The following is a 21,258-nucleotide window of genomic DNA, read 5'->3' on the forward strand; positions in this document are numbered from 1 at the left end:
CGCTTAGTAAATTGAAATAGGGTTGGATTAAGTGGTTGACTGTTAGGGACGAATTCTCCATAACCCAGGATAAGAGAATGGCTTCTGAATCATAGGAAACAACCCGTTTTTAATATTAGTAGTTTCGTATTCCAGTTTACTTGTTCTGCTCTTTAATCACAAAACAAACAAACCCCCCCCCAATCGTTACTGTTACTGCAAGTATATTATGAACTTTTGGTTTGTCACTGCTCGTTGGGAAACGACCTAGGATCACTTCCTAGTTACTGCATTTTCATGTTTATTTGATTCGGGTACGGCGTCGATCACTCATGGAAAATGCCCAAAGACAATTGTGATAGTAGGGTACATTTGATGTTAGTCGCTCATGCAGACTCCTCAAGATTCCTTTTGAATCCCAAGATGGCCTTTGTGGTATAAATTATTTCGGCATCAGCCCATTTCATCAAGTTTCAGCGGGATCGCCAAACCCTTGGCATCACTCTATGACCTTAAATTAGGAAAGTTTCACTTGGTCACATACCAAAGTGTGACAATTCATTGCCATCCTTCAATGGGGCGCACGATCGGTCCCAAAGTCTTATGTTTTCTTGTTGTGCAGAATAATAGAAGGTATTAAACAAAAAAGAAAGGGACAAACCCTAGGATCAATGTTTCAATTGATTGATTAAATGTCAAATGGCTTCAATGTCGTCACCCAAAATTGTCAAGTGACTAAGTCAAACAAAACATACCCTAGGATCAATATTTTGGATTCGGTCGGCTCACCCAGGCCAGTTGGTTTCTTCACCATGAAGTTATTTGGTGGCCCAAGCAAGCCAGAGGCTAGCCTGGGCGAGCTAGGGTCCAGGAAAACCAAGGAAAAGACCCTTTTGCCCCTTTTTTGGTATTTTTAGCATTCTTGATCAAAACACTGAATGATCATCTATTCTGCACTGTAACTGGCGTTCAACACCATAAGCCGACTAGAAAGGATCAAAAGATCAATGATCGATAGTCCCTGGACGAAATTAGGGTATGACAATATTAGATTAAGGTTTCATTATTTTTTAGCCTTGTATTTAGGGCTCCATAGTGTAGGGAGGGTACCCTAATAATGTAGGATTTTTCAGCCCTTGTATTTTAGGGCACCAAGACTAGTTTTTGTATTATAGGTAGTTTTGTAATTTCTCATGCATTAAGTGCACTATTTGATGTGTGTGTTGGGAGAGAAAATTAATTGAAGGTTGTTCTTCTTCTTAGGGGTAGATTTCTTCACTAGATTCTTCCCCTTTTTCTTCTTCACTTTCACTAAAGGAAGGTGAAGTAGTAGCTTCATCTTGGCTACTATAAATGTCTTGGCCCCTCATAATAATGGTTTTCTTGGTGGGGCATTGAGAAGTAATGTGTCCTCTTCCAAGACATTTAAAGCACTTTATAGAGCTATTCTTCTCTTGCATACTAGCCTTAGGGGGTTGTTTTTCTATTATCTTCCCCTTATCATCTTTAGGCTTAGAAGGTGCCGCCCCTAAGATGCCTTGACCTTGGTCTTTCTTTGGATAAGAGTGAGAGCCATAAGATTTTGAAGTAGACTTCCTTTTTAAGTTGTTTCTCTACCCTTATTTCCCAATATAAGTAAGCCTCTACATTGTACTTCCCATGGAAGTATGGGAGGTTAATGTTAGCCTCTTGAGGCTTTCTTTCCTTTCCTCTCCTATGGGAGTGAGGTCTAAGATGTGACCTATGCCTTTCTTCATAATAGTCACAAAGTTCTTCACTTAGGCTCTTGCAAGTGTCATGACTACTATAGGAGGAATGTTTTCTTTTCTTAACTCTTTTATTTTCCTTCTTTCTTCTTCCCTTATTTGTTCCCTCTCATCTTGATTTATTTCTACCCTCTCTTTTCCATTTTCTTTTCTTTCTAGTTTTTCTTTCCATGACTTAAGGGAACTCAACTCATCTAAATTCTAGATAGAGGGTCCTTATGACTAGTACCCTCACCATTAACACTAGATGAATGATGACTCATGTTGGTTCCTAAGTTGTGGTTCTTTCTTGTTGGGGGTTTGTAAAAGGTAAAAGCTAGGGTTTAAAAGAACTCAAGATAAATATGATAAGCAAGAAGAAAGTATTATGTAATAACAAGATAAACTAGGCATGACTAGTAAAGAAAATAAGCTATGAAAGTAAGCAAGAAATTAAAGTACAAGAAATGTAAACTAGGTGAATCCTAAGAGTGTTTGGATTACCACATTTAAGGTTCCCAACAAAATACTCACTATCCTAAGGGAAAATTGCCTAAAATTATTACACACAAATGGAAGTTTGGTAACCTATTGGAGGCTCCAAACACACTTCAAATGAAAGGCCTTTTTGTTACAAAACTTGAAAGCAATGAAGGTAAGTAAATTGCCAATTACAAAATTACAAAAAGGTCCTAAATTTTGGTGGTTGTTATCTCTTTGTTGATTCACTCAATTTGAAGTGCTTCTTAGTCCAATAGCTCTTAAGGTGGTTGGCCCCTTGTTTCTTGACTCAAATTCTTCAAGGGATGGCACCAATCCTCCTTTCCAATTCCCTATATGGCAACTCACAAACAAGGAAACAAAGAGACAAGCAATAACCAAAGACCAAAAAAATGGAATGAAATTTAAACCAATAGAGTTTTAGAAAGACAAATTTACAAGGATTATTCAACAATTAAAGTAATGAAAAGCACATAAAAGCAAGCTAGGTCTCAAAGAAAAACCTAGAATGGCTCTAGAGTAGAGTAGAAAAACTAAGAAAAAAAAGACTCAAGAAACCTTTAGTTTTGGAACTTGTTTTCACACTACTTTTCAATTGAAATATCAGAACTAAGATTGGTATAAAATAGGCACCAATTATAGAACAAATTTTGAGCCAAAACAACAAGCATACTCCCCTTTCACTTTTTTTTCCTGGACACTAATTTTCCTGCCAACTTGTGTGGTTTTTCTTATTTTTTTTCCTTTTATTCAAATTATTTGGTTCTTTTTTCTAATTTTTTTTTCCAGATGTCTATAAAATTCAGTAAAAGTTTCAGCTCAAAATTCGCAGTGACCAAATCCCAGTTTCAAGCTGCCAGCACCAGCGATTTCAAACTTTGAATTTTCTTAAGCATGGTATATTGATTGCCTTAGGCTTACTTTCAACCTTCCTATGTATGTTGAACTCACTAGGCTCGTTTACCACACTTTTAGGAGTTCAATATTCACTTAGGATCAAAATTTCAGCCAGCAATTCAATCACCAAAACTCAAATTCACAATAGACACAAGCATAAGAAAACCTAAAAGTTCAAGAAAAGGTTCACAATCAAAGACTCTCTAAGAATTTTGCATGAACATGTTAAGGACTAAATAACATGCAAGATTTGACCCAAAATTCAAATGATAGGCTAAGAATTGAGAGAATACATGAACAAATGTATCTAGAATTCAATCAACAAAATTAAAATTCAACACAAACTTAGAACATAATGTGACAATTATTATGACTAAACATGACTCTAACACAACATGAATGAAGTGATTTACACTTAGATTTTTGTGTTTTCTTTTCTAATCAATATTTTGCAAGAAAATTGAGATCTAAAGGTTTAGCATAAGAAGATTATGACTGAAAAATGATAGAACCTAAAATCAACACAAAAACATGATTCAAGAATAGATCTATAAAATTTGAACCATAGAAATGCAAGAATAAGTGTAGATCTAAGATTTAATCAGTTTATTTTTTTGAACATACTCTAAACAGCACCAAAACACAAGACAATGGAGGAGATACATGGAGCAGAAGATGAAGAGCGAGGAATTAAAGTGAATTGATCGAACAAAAAGATAAAGGAAGCAAAAGAACATCACCTAGATGAATATGCTCTTGATACCACATGATGTAGCCCCATGTAGAGCTTGTAGGCCTTGGATCCTCTTCATCAATGGAGTCCTTTGCTTCTTGAAGATCAATGGCAGCGGAATGGAGAAGCAAGAAAGATGATTGAAGATGCCACTTCAAGGAGAAGATGAGTCAAGAACAAGCTCACCACCATAGGAAGCCATGGATAAGAGCTTGAAGGTAAGAGAAGATGAGTGGAGGGAGAGGGAGAGAGGGGGAACGAAATTTATGCCTCAAATGAGGTCTGAACTTTGAAGTCTAATTTGTCAAATGATCAAAGTTTCAAAATGCACACACATGGCCACTATTTATAGCATAAGTGTTGTCCCAACCTACCCTTCGGCGGGATGGCAACGCGAGGCTCAAGGGTGCGTCTTCCAAGGAGGGAAAACGTGCAGAGTCACCACCAATGTTTATTCGAGGAAAGCGTCGGAAAAAAATCAAAAGCAGGTCTACGAACTTTAAGAATAAAAGGTTCAGCAGTTGTTTTTACGCATAGGGAAGGTATTAGCACCCCATGCGTCCGTCACAAGGGACGACAGCCTTTAATTAAAAGTGCAAAATCATGACTTTAATTTTATTTTATTTTCCCTTTTTATGTTTTTATCTTTTTGGGGTTGACAAAAGTGGGGCTTTTGCTCCTACGTGTCCTCAATTGCAATAAGGAACTCAGACCTACGTAGTTCTTTGAGAAAAGCAAGAAAATTATGCGAGGTGTTGATTTTAGACTTTTAAACAGTTCATTTTAACCGATAAAAAAAACCGTTTAAGGCGTTGGACCTTGAAACGATTTCAAATGACCTTTTTGTGGGCAAAAGCTTGATTTGTGAGTTGATTTTAGCTTTAGTTTCACTTGGTTATTTTTCAACTCATTAAAAGAGAACTTTCAAAGTAAATGTCCAGTTGAAACTTATTTATTTTTATATTAACCGAGGTTACAGCATGAACGATCGGTCGAATTTTATTTTAATGATGATTAAACGAGATTACTACATAAATGATCAGTTGAAATTCATTTAAAAAAGGTGATTAAACAATATTACAACACAAACGATCGGTTGAAATTCATTTTAACATTAATTAAGTGAGGTTACGGCTTAAACGATCGGTCTAAACTCGCTTAAAACGAAGAAAAATAATACCAAAAGTAGATGAGATGAAAATGAAAACATACAAAGCAAGAATGGACCCCTAAGGGTGCATAGAATGAATTCAAAGCTTTGAAATCAAAAACTAACCGATTGAAGATCGACGAACGATGAAGAATGGACGAAGAACGGTGAAGAACATTCATGGAATTGGTCACGGGAACATCATGGAAGCATTACGGAAGCGCATCGGCCTTGATTTTCTCCTTCTTTCTTCTTCTCCTCACTAATCTTAAATGAAATATGCTTAACAAGGGTGTTGAACCACTTCCCTTCCGCCTTTCACGCCCTTTTATAACCAAAATAAGGGAGGAGCTTGCCGCCGAACTCGCCCCAGCGAGCTCAGCTCGCCCAGGCGAGTTGGTGGCTTAGTTCAGAAGCAACCTTGCTCGCCCAAGCGAGCTAGTTGCTTCTCCCCTGAGTTATCCAGTGGGCCTAGGGGCTGAGGAATGTTCCAGAATGGACCATTTTGCCCCTACCTTGAGTTCCTTACCCATTTCTTTCCGAAACGTCGCAAAACCCTACGGATTGTGCAGTGATCGCGGTTAAGCAGCTCAACTCAACGGGAAAAAATCCCTATGCTGACAAAAATTGCCCTCATTCTGAATATCTTGCTCATTTCTTTCTGTAATGTCATGAAACCCTACGGATTGCATAGCGAATGATGTTAAGCAGCTCAACTTGGCCGGCGAAAATTCGCATGTTGACAAACAATTGTCCCCGGACAAAATTAGGGTATGAGAAGTGTCACACAAAATTAAAGAGAAATTTGAATTTCTATTCAAATTTCACTTGAATTTTAATTTGAATTAGTGGAGCCAAATTCGGAGTCAAAATTTCACTAATTATGATTAGTGAATTTTAGTTATGGTTCAGCCCACTAATCCAAGATCAAATCCAAGATTCTCCACTATGTGTGTTTAGGTGTTATGAGGCATGTAAAGCATGAAGGACATGCACAAAGTGTGACTATATGATGTGGCAATGGGGTGTAGCAAGCAAATGCTCATCTCCCCCTTAGGCTGGTCCAAAATTTAATTGGATTGAGCTTCTCCCAATTCAATTAAATTTCTCTCCCAACACACACACACATCAAATAGTGCACTTAATGCATGAGAAATTACAAAATTACCCCTAATACAATAACTAGTCTATGTACCCTAAAATACAAGGGCTGAAAAATCCTACATTACTAGGGTACCCTCCTTACACTATGGAGCCCTAAATACAAGGCCCAAAAATAATGAAACCTTAATCTAATATATACGAAGATAAGTGGGCTCATACTGAGTCCATGGGCCCAAAATCTACCCTAAGGCTCATAAGAACCCTAGGGCCTTCTCATGCATCTCTGGCTCAATCTTCTTGGAGTCTTCTATCCAATGCCCTTTGGGAGTAGGATTGCATCACCCTAAGGCTTGTGTCAATCAAGAGCTCAGTGTGTTTAAGCTTTAAGGATTTGATGATCACTTTCCTTTACCATTTCTTTTGATTTTGTTTTTTATTTTGAGATAGGGTTTCTCACATTCTTGTTGTAGGGTTCAACAAGGTTTTTGGATTTCTTTGTAGGTTTTAATCTTGGTTAAGGTTACTAAGGGGTTTTGAGTTGATAGGGTTTCAACTCTTGGAATTTGTCTTGTAGGTTTCAAGGGAAAAGTAGATTGTCAAGGAATTGCATGTGCATAGTGTTTATACTTTGGTTATCTAATAGTGCAATATTCTAAGGGATCTTAGAACAATTGAATGTAGGTCTTCTTAAAGATTAAACCAATATAAATTTTGTGTGATTCTCTTTTTCTCTAACCCTTGGTTTTGCGAATCAATCTTGATACTAGAATTGATATGTGTAGGCCATAAAACTATGTTTTCTAAGGTTTTTGAATTCATTGGTTTATTGTGTTGTTAATCTTTTACAACAAGATTGTTGAGAAAACCTTGATTTCATAAGAGAACTTGATTTTAATTGAAACTAATAAATAATTGGTCTAATTTCAAAGAATCTATTCAACCCCCCCCCCCTCCCTTTCTAGATCCTCAGCTGTTCCAACAGGGATTTTCAGGGAAGGCGAGGGATCAAGTTATTCAAGGGTTAAGAGATGCATAGAAGCAATTGAGTTTGTATGTAAGAGATGACAAAACTGGGTAAATGAAGATTGGGTTAAGGAAAAATTAGTAGTTCCATGAAGGGTAAAGAGGGAGTTATGGTGAGAAAAAGTGATGGAAGGGATGGCAAAATCAATTGTAGGTTTACCTAGGCTACTAAGCCATTCAATGCTTAACACAACATTTGCACCTTAAATTGGGAGGAGGTAAAATGGAATAGAGAAAGAATGTACTTGTAGTGTGATAGGAATATTATGACACATACCCTGACCTTGTAGTTGTTCTCTATTGCCCACCATTGTTGAAAACTTCGGGGTCGATGAAGTGGGTAGTTGGAGGTGGCCAACCATCCTTGGTTGTAAAATATTGTGAGAACAATCAAAATCCATTAGAACCATAATAGGAAGACCAACAATAAGGCCTTGAAACTTTAGTGTTTTAGGAGAGGGATGGCCAGTGAGAGCTTGACAGGAAAGTTGAAAATGAAGGGACTCATCCTTTGTATGTGGCTCATCTTGTGGTGGATCATAAGAAGTGTCCTCGTCTTCCTTAATTAGTAAGAGGTGAAAACGACCAAAAGTGCATTTATGACCTAGGATGAATTTATTATCACAATGGAAGCATAAGCTTTGAGCTCTTCACTCCTCTAGTTAGGTAGAAGTGAAACGTCTAGTGGGTAGGGTAAAGGTGGCTTTAGGGGTGTTGGAAAAGTTGGGAACATGTTTGATGTTAGAAGTGGAAGAAAGATTAATGGAAGTAACAGTTGTGGTGTAAGGACAAAAAGGCTTAGGTTTTAAGTCTTTAATCTTGGATTCAATTAATTTAGCAAGGCCTATAGCTTTCGAGATAGAACAAGGAAGTAAAATGGCCAATTCCATTCTAATTTCATCATTTAAACCAAAAAGAAAAAAATTAAGAATAACTTCATGTGGAAGTCCAACCACCATATTACATAATTTCTCAAAAGTATCTTGATAATTAAAAAAAAAAACTAGTTTGGCGTAATTTAAACAATTTAGCTTGATGATTTTCATAAGACGAAGGGCCAAAACCTAGTTTCAGTGATCTAGTAAGAGATGGCCAATCTTGGAGCTAGTTATTGTGAAACATCCACTTAAACCAACTAAGTGCATTTCTTTTCATATAAAAAGCAACTAGATGTAAAGGATGATTCAATGGAATCTGGTATAAGGAAAAAAAAAATGTTCTACTTGGAATAACCAGTCTAGGGGTTCTATATTGTCAAAAGAAGCAAGTTGAAGCTTAAGGGGGCATTTTATGGGTGAGGAAAGGGTGTGTTAGGTTGGGGGTTGAATGTTGGGGTCATGCCAAACATTAGGTTAAGGGTAGGGGTGGGTAAAGGGAAAGTAAGACCAGACGGGGTGTATGATGGACAAATGCTATTAGGGATAAAGGGTAATAGGGGATGTGAAGATGGGGTGACTGGAGATGTAAGAATAGTGATTGCAAATGGGATAAAACCAAGTGGAATAGAATAAATTGTAAGGGTGGTAAAAATACCTGGTGGAAGGATTTGTGGTGTTGGGGAAAAAAATCTGCAATGGAGAAGTAACAAATACCTAGGAAAGGGTAACCATGAAAGACAATTTGTCCATTAAAGACTTCATGGTCTTCTGCAATGTGACATAACGACTATCTTGGATTTGCACCTGATTATCCATGTAGGTTTGTAAGACCCCTAACCTTTTAGCAAGACTTTGGAAGGCATCATCCATCTTATCTGGTTTAAAAGACATGGGTAAAGGATGAAAGCACCAAAGTGATAGAGAACTACTAGATGAATTAGGGTAAACTCAACAAGAAGAAACACAATAGAAATATAAAAGAGAGAAAAAGAAATATTTATTGATTCATCATAAAATGACTCTTCAAATCCTACAATAACATACTCATTCTTATCTCCCTAATGGATCTAATGGGGTCTAAGGATAATTGAGTATTTAGGAAAAACATAATAAAGGTCCTAAATTGGGCTCAACAGTCAAGTTACAAGAGATATATGATTTCTTATAAGGGAGTTACTATTAGTGCCATGATAATTGCTCTTGGACCCTACCAAGGGGCTGAGACTTTTTTATTCCAAAAATACCTTACCCATGGAATCACGATTCCGTTGTACAAAATATACAATTGAATTCGTTACACGCCAATTTTCGCCCTCGTTATTCACACCCATGACTCCATTGTATCCATAACACGAAATCATGATTTTGTTGTTATATTTTGTAGCACCCCTATAACAAAACTAAATCACGATTATGTTGTGAATAATATTTTTAACACAATGGAATCATGATTCCATTGTGCTTAAAAAATTATTCACAAAGGAATTGTGATTCCATTGTGATAAAAAAAATTATCCACGACAGTATATGGATTATGTTGTGTTTTTTTTAAGAAAAAACACATTTATGTGGAGCTTAAATGTGTTTTTTTTTAATTGAACACTGCAACGCTGCATTTATTGTCCATTTATTGACTGTGACTAAGACTGCTTTTTTCTTAAACGTATTGATTGAACACCAATTCTTGCAAGACGTATTTATTGAACAATAGTTTTTCCATATATGCATACCAATTGTATTAAATATAGACACAATCTAAGCCATTTATGTTTTCAGTGTCATCTAAACCATTGATGGGATATGAGTCATGAGAGAATAGTAGACCATGTAATATAAATAACAGTAGGGATTTAATGTCATCAAAGGTTGTAGAATTTTACTTAATCTTTTTCACCATCAACCAATTTACATTGGTGATGGTTGTGTTGAATATGAGTGTATGAAGCTTAAACGTGATAATGATGTGGAAAAATATTTTTCATCTTTTTAGAATTTAGTAGCAAAGGTCTGATTGAGTTGAATTTAAATTTTGGTCGATCTCTAGATGAAATCATTGCCCTGATGCGCAAACCAATGAAACCAACATCTGCTGATGAGGTCATTGCTCTGATGCAAATTAAATTTGTGTTGTCATGTTTTTACTTTATCAAAATTGTACGTTGTTTGTTTATTTTATTTTCAAAAAAGTTTGTATTATTAGTGTTTATTTAGTTGTTGTTTATCCAAATGTTTTTTTACAAATCAATTGAAGAGTTGTTAGTACTACTAGGTGTGTGTTGTTTAAACGGTTGACGAAGACAAAAAATAGGTAAATGAAACACACCATCAACTAAACAAAATATATGTCAAAGCAATAAAAATCTATACAAATAACAATAATTAAATAATCATCCACCTCTGCCACCCTTCCTACCACCCTTGGCTGCCCTCTTCCTTTGCCTCTCTAAGTTGCACCTAACTTCGAAACCCTCCTGCAACAATTGCAAAGATTGTTGTATGGTCTGATGATGACTTGTTTCCTCTAACATAACTTCGAGGCCCAATAAGCTCTGCATGGTGCTTGACACCATCCAAAACTGATCTTGCAAAAACAATGTCAATTACTAACTATTTTTAAAGTGACAATTTAGGGGGGAAAATTAACAAAATCCATTTTGATTTACCTAGCAAGAGTAGTCTCCACCTGGTACATACTCTGCCAGTGGTTGCCTAGGCGGTAGCTGTATTAGGATAGGCGGTAAATGTACAAGAAGACGTGGTGGCTCTCCCTCCTCTTGTGGAATGGCATAGGAGTGGGAAACCCAATAAAACCAAGGCAAATAGTCAGGGGTGCAATCCCAAGGACCCTTGGGTGGCACAGCATCGCCCATTAAATGACATGTTGCTACCACTCTACCCACTCTGTATCAGACGCCTCATACGTGAGACACTATGGTGGATGGCATGGGATGCACTAAACATGTCCAAATTTCCTCAGCACCCTTTCTAGAAGATAAAGCCACACGTTTGTCTCATACCTGATGAAGCCAGAGAAAAGGGCTTGTTAAGGAAAAGGCCTGACACCAACAACAACATCCATCTAGAGGTCACTAGCTTCTCCCTGATCAGATAAGCTTGCCCAATGCCTCGTGTTGGCTTCCATCTGTTGGTTATCAGGTCATCCAAAGCACTGATCTCAGGCTCGAAATAGCCAATAGTGGGCAGATGTGCAAACACCCAAAACTATAAAAAAAAAACATGGTCAAAAAAATTAATTACGGTAATAAAGAAAAAACATAGATAATCACAATTAACAATTATTTACTTACCATGACTAATGACATGTAACCTCCAACATGTTTGCTGGTGTACTAGCTCGCATATGAGAGATGGTCGTATGGGTATGCCAATGCAGAGACTCCCCAAGCATACCAATGACAACCATCCAAGTTGTTGAGGTAGTGGAGGTAGGCAACATGGATGTGAGTCGAGGACTTGTTGGCAAATATCATATTACCAACCAAGTGGAAAAGATAAGTTGTGGTAGCCCATATGTACGATCCTGACTAGATGTATTGGTGATATAGGTCTGTCAGCCACGTCAACCCAACCCTGGAACCTGTAGTGGTTGCCGCTATAACCTCCTCCTCTGTCGAAATGCCAAGGCAAGTCATGAGCAAAACCTTAACAACCTATCTAGTGAAGGCGGAAGGGACATGATCAATGGCCTGTCTGTCACAAGCAAGTGCAAGAGACATGACACATCATCCAAAAGTGATGGTCATCTCTCTGACAAACAGATGGAAAGATGAGGTCTCGTGGTGCCACCTCTCCACAAGGGTATTCACAAAGCCCTTGTTTGCGGCAGGGTATTGGGCCATAACTAAGGTTGATAATCCCCACCGCAACACATAAGCTCTCATTGTCAGCTCAGTGGGGAGTGGTAAGACCTGGCCACTGTGGCTGACCAGCTTCATCTTTGGCCACAGCTGTTAGATCCATACATGACCAACATAGTCGTCCCTATAAGATTGAGTTAATGACAAATCAACTAGACCTCCTCCAAATAGAGGTCCAATGATCCTGTCAGATGCATGTACCACTGCCTATGACTCTAGCTTTAGATTTGGCTCTACCGACGGATGTCATCGTCCACATGCTGACACGATCAGCCTCCAATGTCTCTCCAACATCCCCCCTTTGATGTATGGGGCCCACACCAAACAATCACATCCAACCACATATGAAGCATGTTTGGTACGAGTCATCTAAAATCAAAGGAAAAATAATTAAATTGTTAATAACAAAATAACAAAAAAATTAGTTATTAAAAATAATAACAAAATTTAAAAAGAAAACTTTAAATCTCACGATGGAATCACGATTTCGTTGTGTGTTCTAGCATGAACCACAACAGAATCACGATTCTATTAAAGGTTATGGGTTGTGGCATGAACCCCAACAGAATCATGATTTCGTTGTGATTTTTGGCAAGATCGACCCATAACGAATAGCAAAACCCACAACAAAATTTTGATTCCTTTGTAGAGATCTACAATAAAATCGTGATTCCATTTGTGTCGTTAAAAAAAATAACGAAATTATAATTATATTGTAGATCTCTATAACAGAGTTGAGATTCCATTGATTACAAAACCGCAGAAAAAAATACTAGATTAGGGGAAATAAAGATGCTGAGAAAAAAATTGGTATGAAGTTAGTTTAAAGATTTGGTACAACAGTGCACAAAGTTAGACCTTTTAAAAAAAAAAAACTTTAACCTTTATTTTTCTTGGGTTCTATTAGATTAGCAAAAGGGAAGAGGGAATAAATATTTTTTTTTATCTAGCTTCTTATTTATAGAATGCTATTCATACAATAATCAATTCACGACTAATTACAAATTGCATCATTCTTTGTATACTCCGTATATAAGTTATATCAACACTCTGAACTTCATCAAAGATTGCTTTAAGAACATTCCTAAGTTTTATCATAAATGAGGTTAACTATCTCATCTTAAACAAGATTAACACTACCTTGTGATTTCCAATTACCTTCCATAATTATTTCTTCTTAAAAGTAAAATATTAATCATCCTAAGTTGTTAGGTTTTTAATTTACTGCTTTTAAAACAAACATAAAGAATAAGGGCCTTGTATTGTGCGGTAAGACTTTCTTGCAATCACCTTACAACTCTTACACAAGTTTTTTTTTTTATCAGAGCTGCCTATCAAAACGAAATCAATTTGCAACCAAATAACAATTTTTCCTTGTATCACTAGAATTTTTTAATGAAAATGTAAACTTTTGAAATTGTTACCTTAATCATTAGCCCGAATAACAATACAATTTTACCAAACGTAAATTATGGAAGATGAACCTATGGAATACTTCTAAGTTTCAACTTTCAAGCAACGCCACTGAAAACAAAATTAAAAAATAAAACATCGGTGCCAAGTGATAGACTACATCAAATTGGTTGGCAAAAACCGTACACGCATAATTGATCTTGAATCTATTAATAACTAAGATTTTGGGGAGATACTTTATGGCCCCATGTCATAGTTGTATAGGACTCATTACATTTAAGGAAATTTTAAAGGACCTCCTTTGAACTAGAATAATGAGTTCAAGACCAAAAGGTTTAGGGCTTTCAAAATTTAATCTGATAAATACCTGTTTGGATAAATTTCTTAAGAAAGTATTTTTAGGAGAGAAATAAATAAATAAAAATGAAATGAATTTCTTCATAAGATAAAATTAGCTCACCATTAACTAATTTACAAATATCCTTTCATCTTTCAAAGAAATTATGTGAAAATTTCTACAAATTAATTAATGGAGAATTAATTTCAACTTATAAAAAAATTTATTTTATTTTTTCTTCTCATTTTCTTTTCGTAAAAGTGCTTCTAGAGAAGCTTATATCCAAACAGCAAGTCGTTTACGAAGGTTCTAACCTTTGAAAGAACGAAGTGAAACAACAGTTTCATCTTTTTCTGTCTACACAAATTAAACACCATTGAGAATTCTTCTTCTTTTAATTACCTGTTATTACTATAAATAAATAGTAAAACAAATTTAGATTCTAAACATTTCATGGTTCTACTTTATTTTCACATAAAAAGAAAAAGGAAAAAAGTCGATTCTTTCACCTGATCTGATAAGTACAGAAGATTTTAAAAAGTTTAAGCATTTTCAGCATCACTCATGCTGACACAACTCTCAATACGGAATTCAGTGGAGAAATCCATTTCATCAACAATCCTCCCTCTGTTACAAGAATGTGCATAATATGAACTATCAGCATATAAACACATTATGGAGGATAAGGTATAACTCAAATTGTGACAACATAATACCTTTCAAGAACAAACTTCCCCTCTTTATACTTTTGGTTTCTCTCATGTGCAGACTCCTGGACAGAGAAATGCAATTTTAAAGGGGTCAAATGTAATATGACAGAAGGCTGGAACAAAAGAACACGGAAAAATACATGAAAAATTCTGGTCACCCATGCAGATAGACATTCTAATTCCAAGAGCCTAAAACATCCATTGAAATATTTGCTAAAGGAAAAAGAGACGGGGCAGGAGGAGGATTACATATTTCCAGCCAACTATTTGACCACAGCAACAACAAAAAATATCTGCCACAGTATGCAGTCCCGAAAGCATCAACCTTTCCTCTAGCTCTCCAATTGTGAAGTTCACACTGGATCATGGAGCGAAAACAAAAGCACACCCTTAAGAATTGGAAAATTCAGATCTAGTGATGTTTTCGTATAAGAAAAAGTAGAACCAAACAATTCCCAAAATAGCTTTGATAGGAAAGAGTGTATAGCATGTGTTAGAAAGAGCTTCTACAAAGCTTATTTGGGCTTATTTTATGATCCAAGAACTTAAGCTTAAGCTTAAAATTGAAGTGGTTGGGTTAAGCTTATGAAAATGAAAGTGACACCTTCCTACAATTTCTTTTTAGTTATTTCAACAAAGTTTTATGGTGAATCTTATTAAAATAAGTTAAAAAGAGCTTATCTAGGAAGGTCATAAGTTTAACCAATGAAAATAATTAACTGAATTAAGTGCTTATAACCTAAGCTCTCAGTAGTGATAAGCTCTATATTGAATAGCACTCAACTAACTTGTTTACCTAAGCACACCCCCTTAATCTAGTTCCTGTTTTTCATTAACAATAAAGTGTAAACAAGAAGGGCATTAGCAAACACATAAATACATTTTTTATTGAAAACAGCGTTACATATGAAGAGGAGCTAACTAATTCATGATTAGCTTTCTTCTTTCATATGCCCAAGTCATTAGCTTTGGATATTATGCATTAACTGTTAATACATAAAATGAAATCATTTCAAACCAGCTTTTTTATCTTTCTAGGCATGTGCTCCCTGTACTTCACGCATGGCTTCCATATATTCATAAAATCAGCAATAACTACAAGGAACTAGAGTTAGAAATAAATGCATAATGCCCTCTCCTAAGCAGATCCTAAATGCAAAGGAATCAAGAGTTCATATTTACAATTCAATCAATACAATCTAGTGTAAAGTCAATATGTCATGGATATCGAAGTTAGTCCGGGGCATGCAGCCATGCACATATCCAAACAAAGCATAAGACAAGAATTTCAATATTCAAACCTTGGCATTGCTCTCATTGATCAAGATGTACCACGCATCTGAACTGATAAGGATTTTAAACCCATTTTACATGGACTAGAAAAGTTATCAACTGTTAAAAGAATTTGGCAATGCAAATGTATCTGTAACTAATCAATTTTCTCACATGGAATTCTTAAAAACCATGACTTTAATATAGATCTCAAATCAATTATAATAAATAAATAAATAAAAACAAATAGCAAATACAACAGTTCCCATTCTATATATGTAGTAGAAAAGGTTGAAATGCCTCAGCCTGATACACCAATAAAAAACAATTAAAAATAAATGTAAAAATGCAATTTCGTAAAATGGTTTAACTTAAGCAAAATATGACCATCAAAATTTGCAGATTTCTAGCAGTATCAAATTATGCTTAAATGCAATTTTTAACTAGTAATGTGAAAACACTAAATAACATAAGTCACAAGGCTGTTTTGTTGCTATACACCGCCATCATAACTTGAAATTTAATACTCATTTGTGAATAATGAATTAGAACTAAAAATTACTCACACATTATTGAAGAGATATGCTTTTCCCCGCTGGCAATAAAATGACTGAGAAGAATAGAAAGCAGCTATTAAGATGAGAAGTAATTTAACAATCCAGCAGAACAATTATAGTAACGTACTGGTAGAAACCAAGCAAAATCTACAAGACAGAGATAAAGCATTCAATTAGAAGCAAAAAAGTTAACTTTGCCACCTCTCTCCCCCCATACAAAGTTAACATGTCATCTACATATTTATTTACTATTCAACTAAAATAGTTACTCTTAATACATGAGGGTCCTGAAAAAAAAAACACTCACCACAATAAGATGGACAAAGAAACAGGTATTAAAACTAAAAGAAAGGGAAAATTACACTGACATCTAATGTGGTTTCTTCAAATTTCACAAGATACTCCAACTTTTTTAACACCTACACTAACCACCCTTAATTGTACATTGGGGGTTACTGTAGGTGTTAAAAAGACAAGGGTATCATGTAAAATTACAAGAAACAAGGAATGTCAATGTAATTTTCCCTAAAAGAATGCAGAAAATGCAGTCAACGGTCAGAAAGACATGCTACAACTTTTACTTAAGTCGTTTTTGTTGGACAAGTGGTCTTAATAACTTAAGAGGGGTGAATTAATTTTCCACTAACAAACTTTTAACCCCCTTTTTAAAAGATAGGCTCAGAATGTGGAAGCAGAAGCAATAATCAATTTAATAATGTTCTTTAACCATGCAAGACAAAATTGATTGCAATAAAATAAATGAGATAAGGGAAGAGATAAATACAAACTCAATTTATACTGGTTCGGTCACTTCCCGTGCCTACGTCTAGTACTCAAGCAACCCACCTGAGATTTTTCACTCTCTTTGTAAAACTCTTTTTACAAAGTCTGAACCACACAGGGACAACCCTTCCCTTGTGTTCAGGAATCCTTACAACTTAAGAGACCCTCAGTCCCTTAATCAATCTCTTTGAATAAAAAGAAGAAGATTCTCTCTTTAAGAGAAGGATATTACAATTGAAGTTCCGGGATGAACTCTTAATAGATTTGCAAGTGTTTGCCCAAGAGTTGTTGAAAGAGCATTTGGCAATGAAGTTCTCTTGTAATATCTCTCTTGCTTTTTGAAATCAGGCATATATATAGGCTCTTCGTACCTTTTCAAAATAGTTTGAAGAGATGTGTCTTTTCAAAAAGTTTTTTCTGAATTTTTTCACTGCTAATCGATTACAGGTTTCTGGTAATCGATTACACAGTTATATTTTGAAGGATCATAACTTTTGAATTTGAATTTCAAGAGTTTCGTTGCTGGTAATCGATTCCAAACATCTGGTAATTGATTACAGGTTCAAAATTCAAAATCAAAATCCTTTTTAACATCTTTTTTTAAATTTGTCTACTGGTAATCGATTACACTACCTGATAATCAATTACCAGAGCCTTGCATGTCTTGGAAACACTTTGTTTTGAGGCAAGGTTTGATCTTAAAGTAATCTTGAAGCAAAACTTTGTTTGTTGAAGCAATTTTGTATTAATCTTGAAGCAATGCTTATCCTTTGTAGTAGTCTTGTTTGATTTTTCTTTGACATCATCAAAATTCATGTATTCATACATTCACATTCTCCCCCTTTTTGATGAAGACAATCATTATCAAGCAAATTCTTTTTGACATCATCAAAACCTGCATGATTTACAGTTTTTCTAGTCACATAAAAAAGGACCCTATTTTCCCTTGACTTGAGCATTTAGACACAACATACTGCCTGAGAGATAATCAATTCCTACCCATCATGAGGACAGCTACTATGTAAACACCTCTATTAGAATATCAACCTGTTGTTAGAGATGCAATAATTATAAAGCCCTTCATGTGTCTTCCTTCACCTAACAGATTAAAACTTTGAGATAGTTGGTTCACAACATTGTATTAGAGGTTCTATGGTCAAGTAGTGTAGAGTTCAACCTTTACCACCCTCACTGTTCTAATAAAAAGTTGAATTTCATCATAAAGTAGATGAGCCTGTGCATTGTTCATGCTTCAAGCCGGAAGGGTTCTTGTGTGAGGAGACATGTAAAGCCATTATTATGTCTTCACCTAACAGGTTACACTTTTGCAATAATTGTTTCAACACATCTGCAGACTATTATCCAATGATTTCCATTTTCGAAATTTGATCCTCAATATGGAAGTTATAAAAGTGAACTACACTCTTTGACTGCAAGATGCAATCTTAGCATATCTTTGATTTATCCATGAACAGGATTGAAAAGCAAAAGGATTAAAGTAAAGGATAACAACAATTCATGCAACAAACCAGTATTTCCCAATATGATTTGTTGCCAATATAGTTATTTGGCATCCTTCAACTGTAAGAACAGATGAGCCTAAGAGTTACCATGCAGTATACACTTCCCCACTCTGCATACAGACAACTGCTGGATATAAGCCTCTCTTTTTTCATCAGATTGGCCACAAAGTTCTTTTCTTTTTCTAATAGAGGTAGAATCTGCAATGGGAATGCTAATGAGAAGGCAAAAGAGCAACAGATGGAGTTTGTTTAAGATAACCTAACAGCTGAAAATATGATACTGCCACTGGTGCTGTTCTGAGTTCTGAAGATAAGAGTACATTTTGCCAGTATCACCAAGCCTATATGAATCTTTTATTGCAGCTGTCTTTGCCACAGTAAAAATCCCAATGACCACTCAATCAGATTCAAAAAGCACTTGTTTCCATTGATCAGAGCTTCAAAATACATCTATTCTCCAACTTATTCAGCAGAACCAGATAAATACACATGCCAAGAACTCACATAAGATTGTTGGATTAACAACAAATACTCAATCAAATCCTATGACAAATTTAGTTCAAGGTGTATCTTATCACTGGGTTTAGAAATTATAACCCTGTCATCTAGATTTCACTTGGAAGAATGCAATCTGCAGATTAGAAACGTTCAAGGCAGCAGTCAAGGTCCAGCTTGCTGAGGCTCTAAGGTTATGGGTCAGCTAGGTACACCTTTGGAAATTGGGATGAAAAATTGAGTGATAATTTTAGCATGAAAAGGTCAAACTTAAGCTCATTTTCAATGATTGACCCAAGGTTTTAAAAACGGACCACAACCACGATTTCAGCCACAACGTCAAGGTTTTTGTGGTCTCTGCAACTGCAATTGTGGCCTCATGAACCATATTTGTCCACAATTTCGCACAATATCAAGGATCGTGACAAAACCACTGCAGAACGACCTCAATTTAAAACCTTGTGTGGACCAAACTGATTACAAGGGTCAAACAATGTTCTCTACATTAGTGGTAAAACAAACTCCTGCAATTGTAAAGACTCCACTCCCTATAAACAAACGGCTCAACATATCAAAGCTTGATTTTACCAATCAGGGCTATCCTTCTAGCACATAATCATAACTATCAAATCTCACAGACTCAATATAACAAAGACAGTAAATTTTCACACACCGGCAAAAGAAAAATGAAATAAAATGATTTATTGTTCTTTTAAATTAGCAAAAAAATTGTTGTTCTGCCTGTTTCAGATTATCTCACAATCACCTTCTTCTCAAAGAAAAATGTTAGATAAAACAGTACTATCATTAACTAAAGTTATACAGAGAGAGAGAAGATTTGTACACGAGAGATGAGATCATCTGCAAGGGCTAGGTGGGTTTTGCAGGACTTGCAACTGTAAGACCTACCCTCAAGCTCCACCGTGAAGATTCTTCCCATTTTCTTCGTTTATGAAAGACACCCTTTGATTTTGATGCCACCACTCACTATTATCACTGTCCCAGGTAAAACCAATTATACAAATGAAGAGATTACTATGAACTACGAAGAGAGAGAGAGAGAGACAGAGATGGGTACGAAGGATTCTAGCAAGGGAGAGAGAGGAAACGGTCACGTGTTACTGAGTTACTGGTCGGATCAAAAGTTCAACAGAGATTTTTTTTTTCTTTTATTTCTTCATCGGTTTTGCTTGTCGGAGTAATAATTTTATAAAAAAAAAAGGAAATTAATTGTAGGAGTAACTTTATAAAAAAAAAATAGCGGTTGAATTAATTGGCACATGTTTCACTCTTTTTTCAGTTTGGATAAATTTTGACTTAATCATCAATTTAATTCTTAAATTATTTTAAATGATTTGATTTAGTCTTTAAATTTTTAATAGATTTAATTTAATGCTTAAGTTCTTAAAACTGAATTAATTATCTTCTTAAATTTTTAAAAAATTCAATTTGATCCTCAAATTCTTGATAAATGAATCGATCCTCAAAATTTTAAGAATTTGAGAATGAAATTGAAATTGATTAATTTTTTAAAATTTGAGGATCAAAATTAAACTTTTTAAAAATTTTGAGATCAAATTAATTCATTTTTAAGAACTATCAAATTGAACCTTTCAAAAATTTTGGGACCAAATTGATAATTAATCCATAATTTTTTCTAGAAAAAATTTTAAGGAAAAATAAAATAAGTTATTCCATAAATTAAAATTAATTTATGCAAAATTATTCTCATAATGGACCACTTCATTTAAGCTTATTTTTTAAGAAAAGTATTTTTTTTATAAAATAAATAGATTTTCATTTTAATGGTGTGTTTGTCTAAATTATTTTTACTTAAAATAGATATTTTTGTTTTTTAATAAGCAAATCCTATCATCTTTAAAAAAACAATTTTTAAAAAAATATTTTTTAAAAGTTTAAACAAATTCATCCGTAAGTTTCACTAAAAGATTTTTTTAAAAACTTATGCATACCTCATTAAGAGATCTCGAGTTTAAATCTTCCGTTTGCAAATACATTAAATACTTGAGAGAAGAGTTTTGTTGTTCATAGTAGTTCTATCTTACTCGAACAAGATTGTCTCTAATTGAAGATACTTGTTGTCTAGACAAAAAAAAATCTTATATAGAAACTTATATATTTTTTCTTCTTATTTTCTTTTTCTATAAGTGTTTTTGAAGAAGTTTATTCAAAATTCATCTAAAAAAATAGGTCATGTATTGACAATAGTAAAAACGTTTTACATCGTTATCCAATTACAACTCATTATATGTGATAAGT

General features: G+C 35.0%; 1 protein-coding gene across 1 annotated transcript; it reads right to left on the bottom strand.

Annotated features, from left to right (window-relative positions):
- Positions 1-14,004: 14,004 nt before the first annotated feature.
- On the bottom strand, positions 14,005-20,117 carry LOC114380525 (protein yippee-like At5g53940). Its single transcript, XM_028339626.1, has 5 exons — positions 19,823-20,117; positions 16,187-16,230; positions 14,598-14,706; positions 14,355-14,410; positions 14,005-14,265 (listed from the first exon to the last, which is right to left on the bottom strand). The coding sequence occupies exons 1-5, from the start codon at positions 19,916-19,918 to the stop codon at positions 14,181-14,183; spliced, it is 390 nt and encodes a 129-aa protein (XP_028195427.1). The 5' UTR covers positions 19,919-20,117; the 3' UTR covers positions 14,005-14,180.
- Positions 20,118-21,258: the final 1,141 nt, after the last annotated feature.

Source organism: Glycine soja, chromosome 12 (assembly GCF_004193775.1).
Source record: "Glycine soja cultivar W05 chromosome 12, ASM419377v2, whole genome shotgun sequence".
Classification (NCBI taxonomy): Eukaryota; Viridiplantae; Streptophyta; class Magnoliopsida; order Fabales; family Fabaceae; genus Glycine; species Glycine soja.

Coding starts and splice junctions, on each gene's coding strand:
- LOC114380525 (XM_028339626.1), bottom strand. CDS start 19,918: ATGGGAAGAATCTTCACGGTGGAGCTTGAGGGTAGGTCTTACAGTTGC. Junction 16,231..19,822: donor CAGATGATCTCATCTCTCGT/GTACAAATCTTC, acceptor TATTCTTCTCAG/TCATTTTATTGCCAGCGGGG. Junction 14,411..14,597: donor AAATAGTTGGCTGGAAATAT/GTAATCCTCCTC, acceptor TTCTCTGTCCAG/GAGTCTGCACATGAGAGAAA.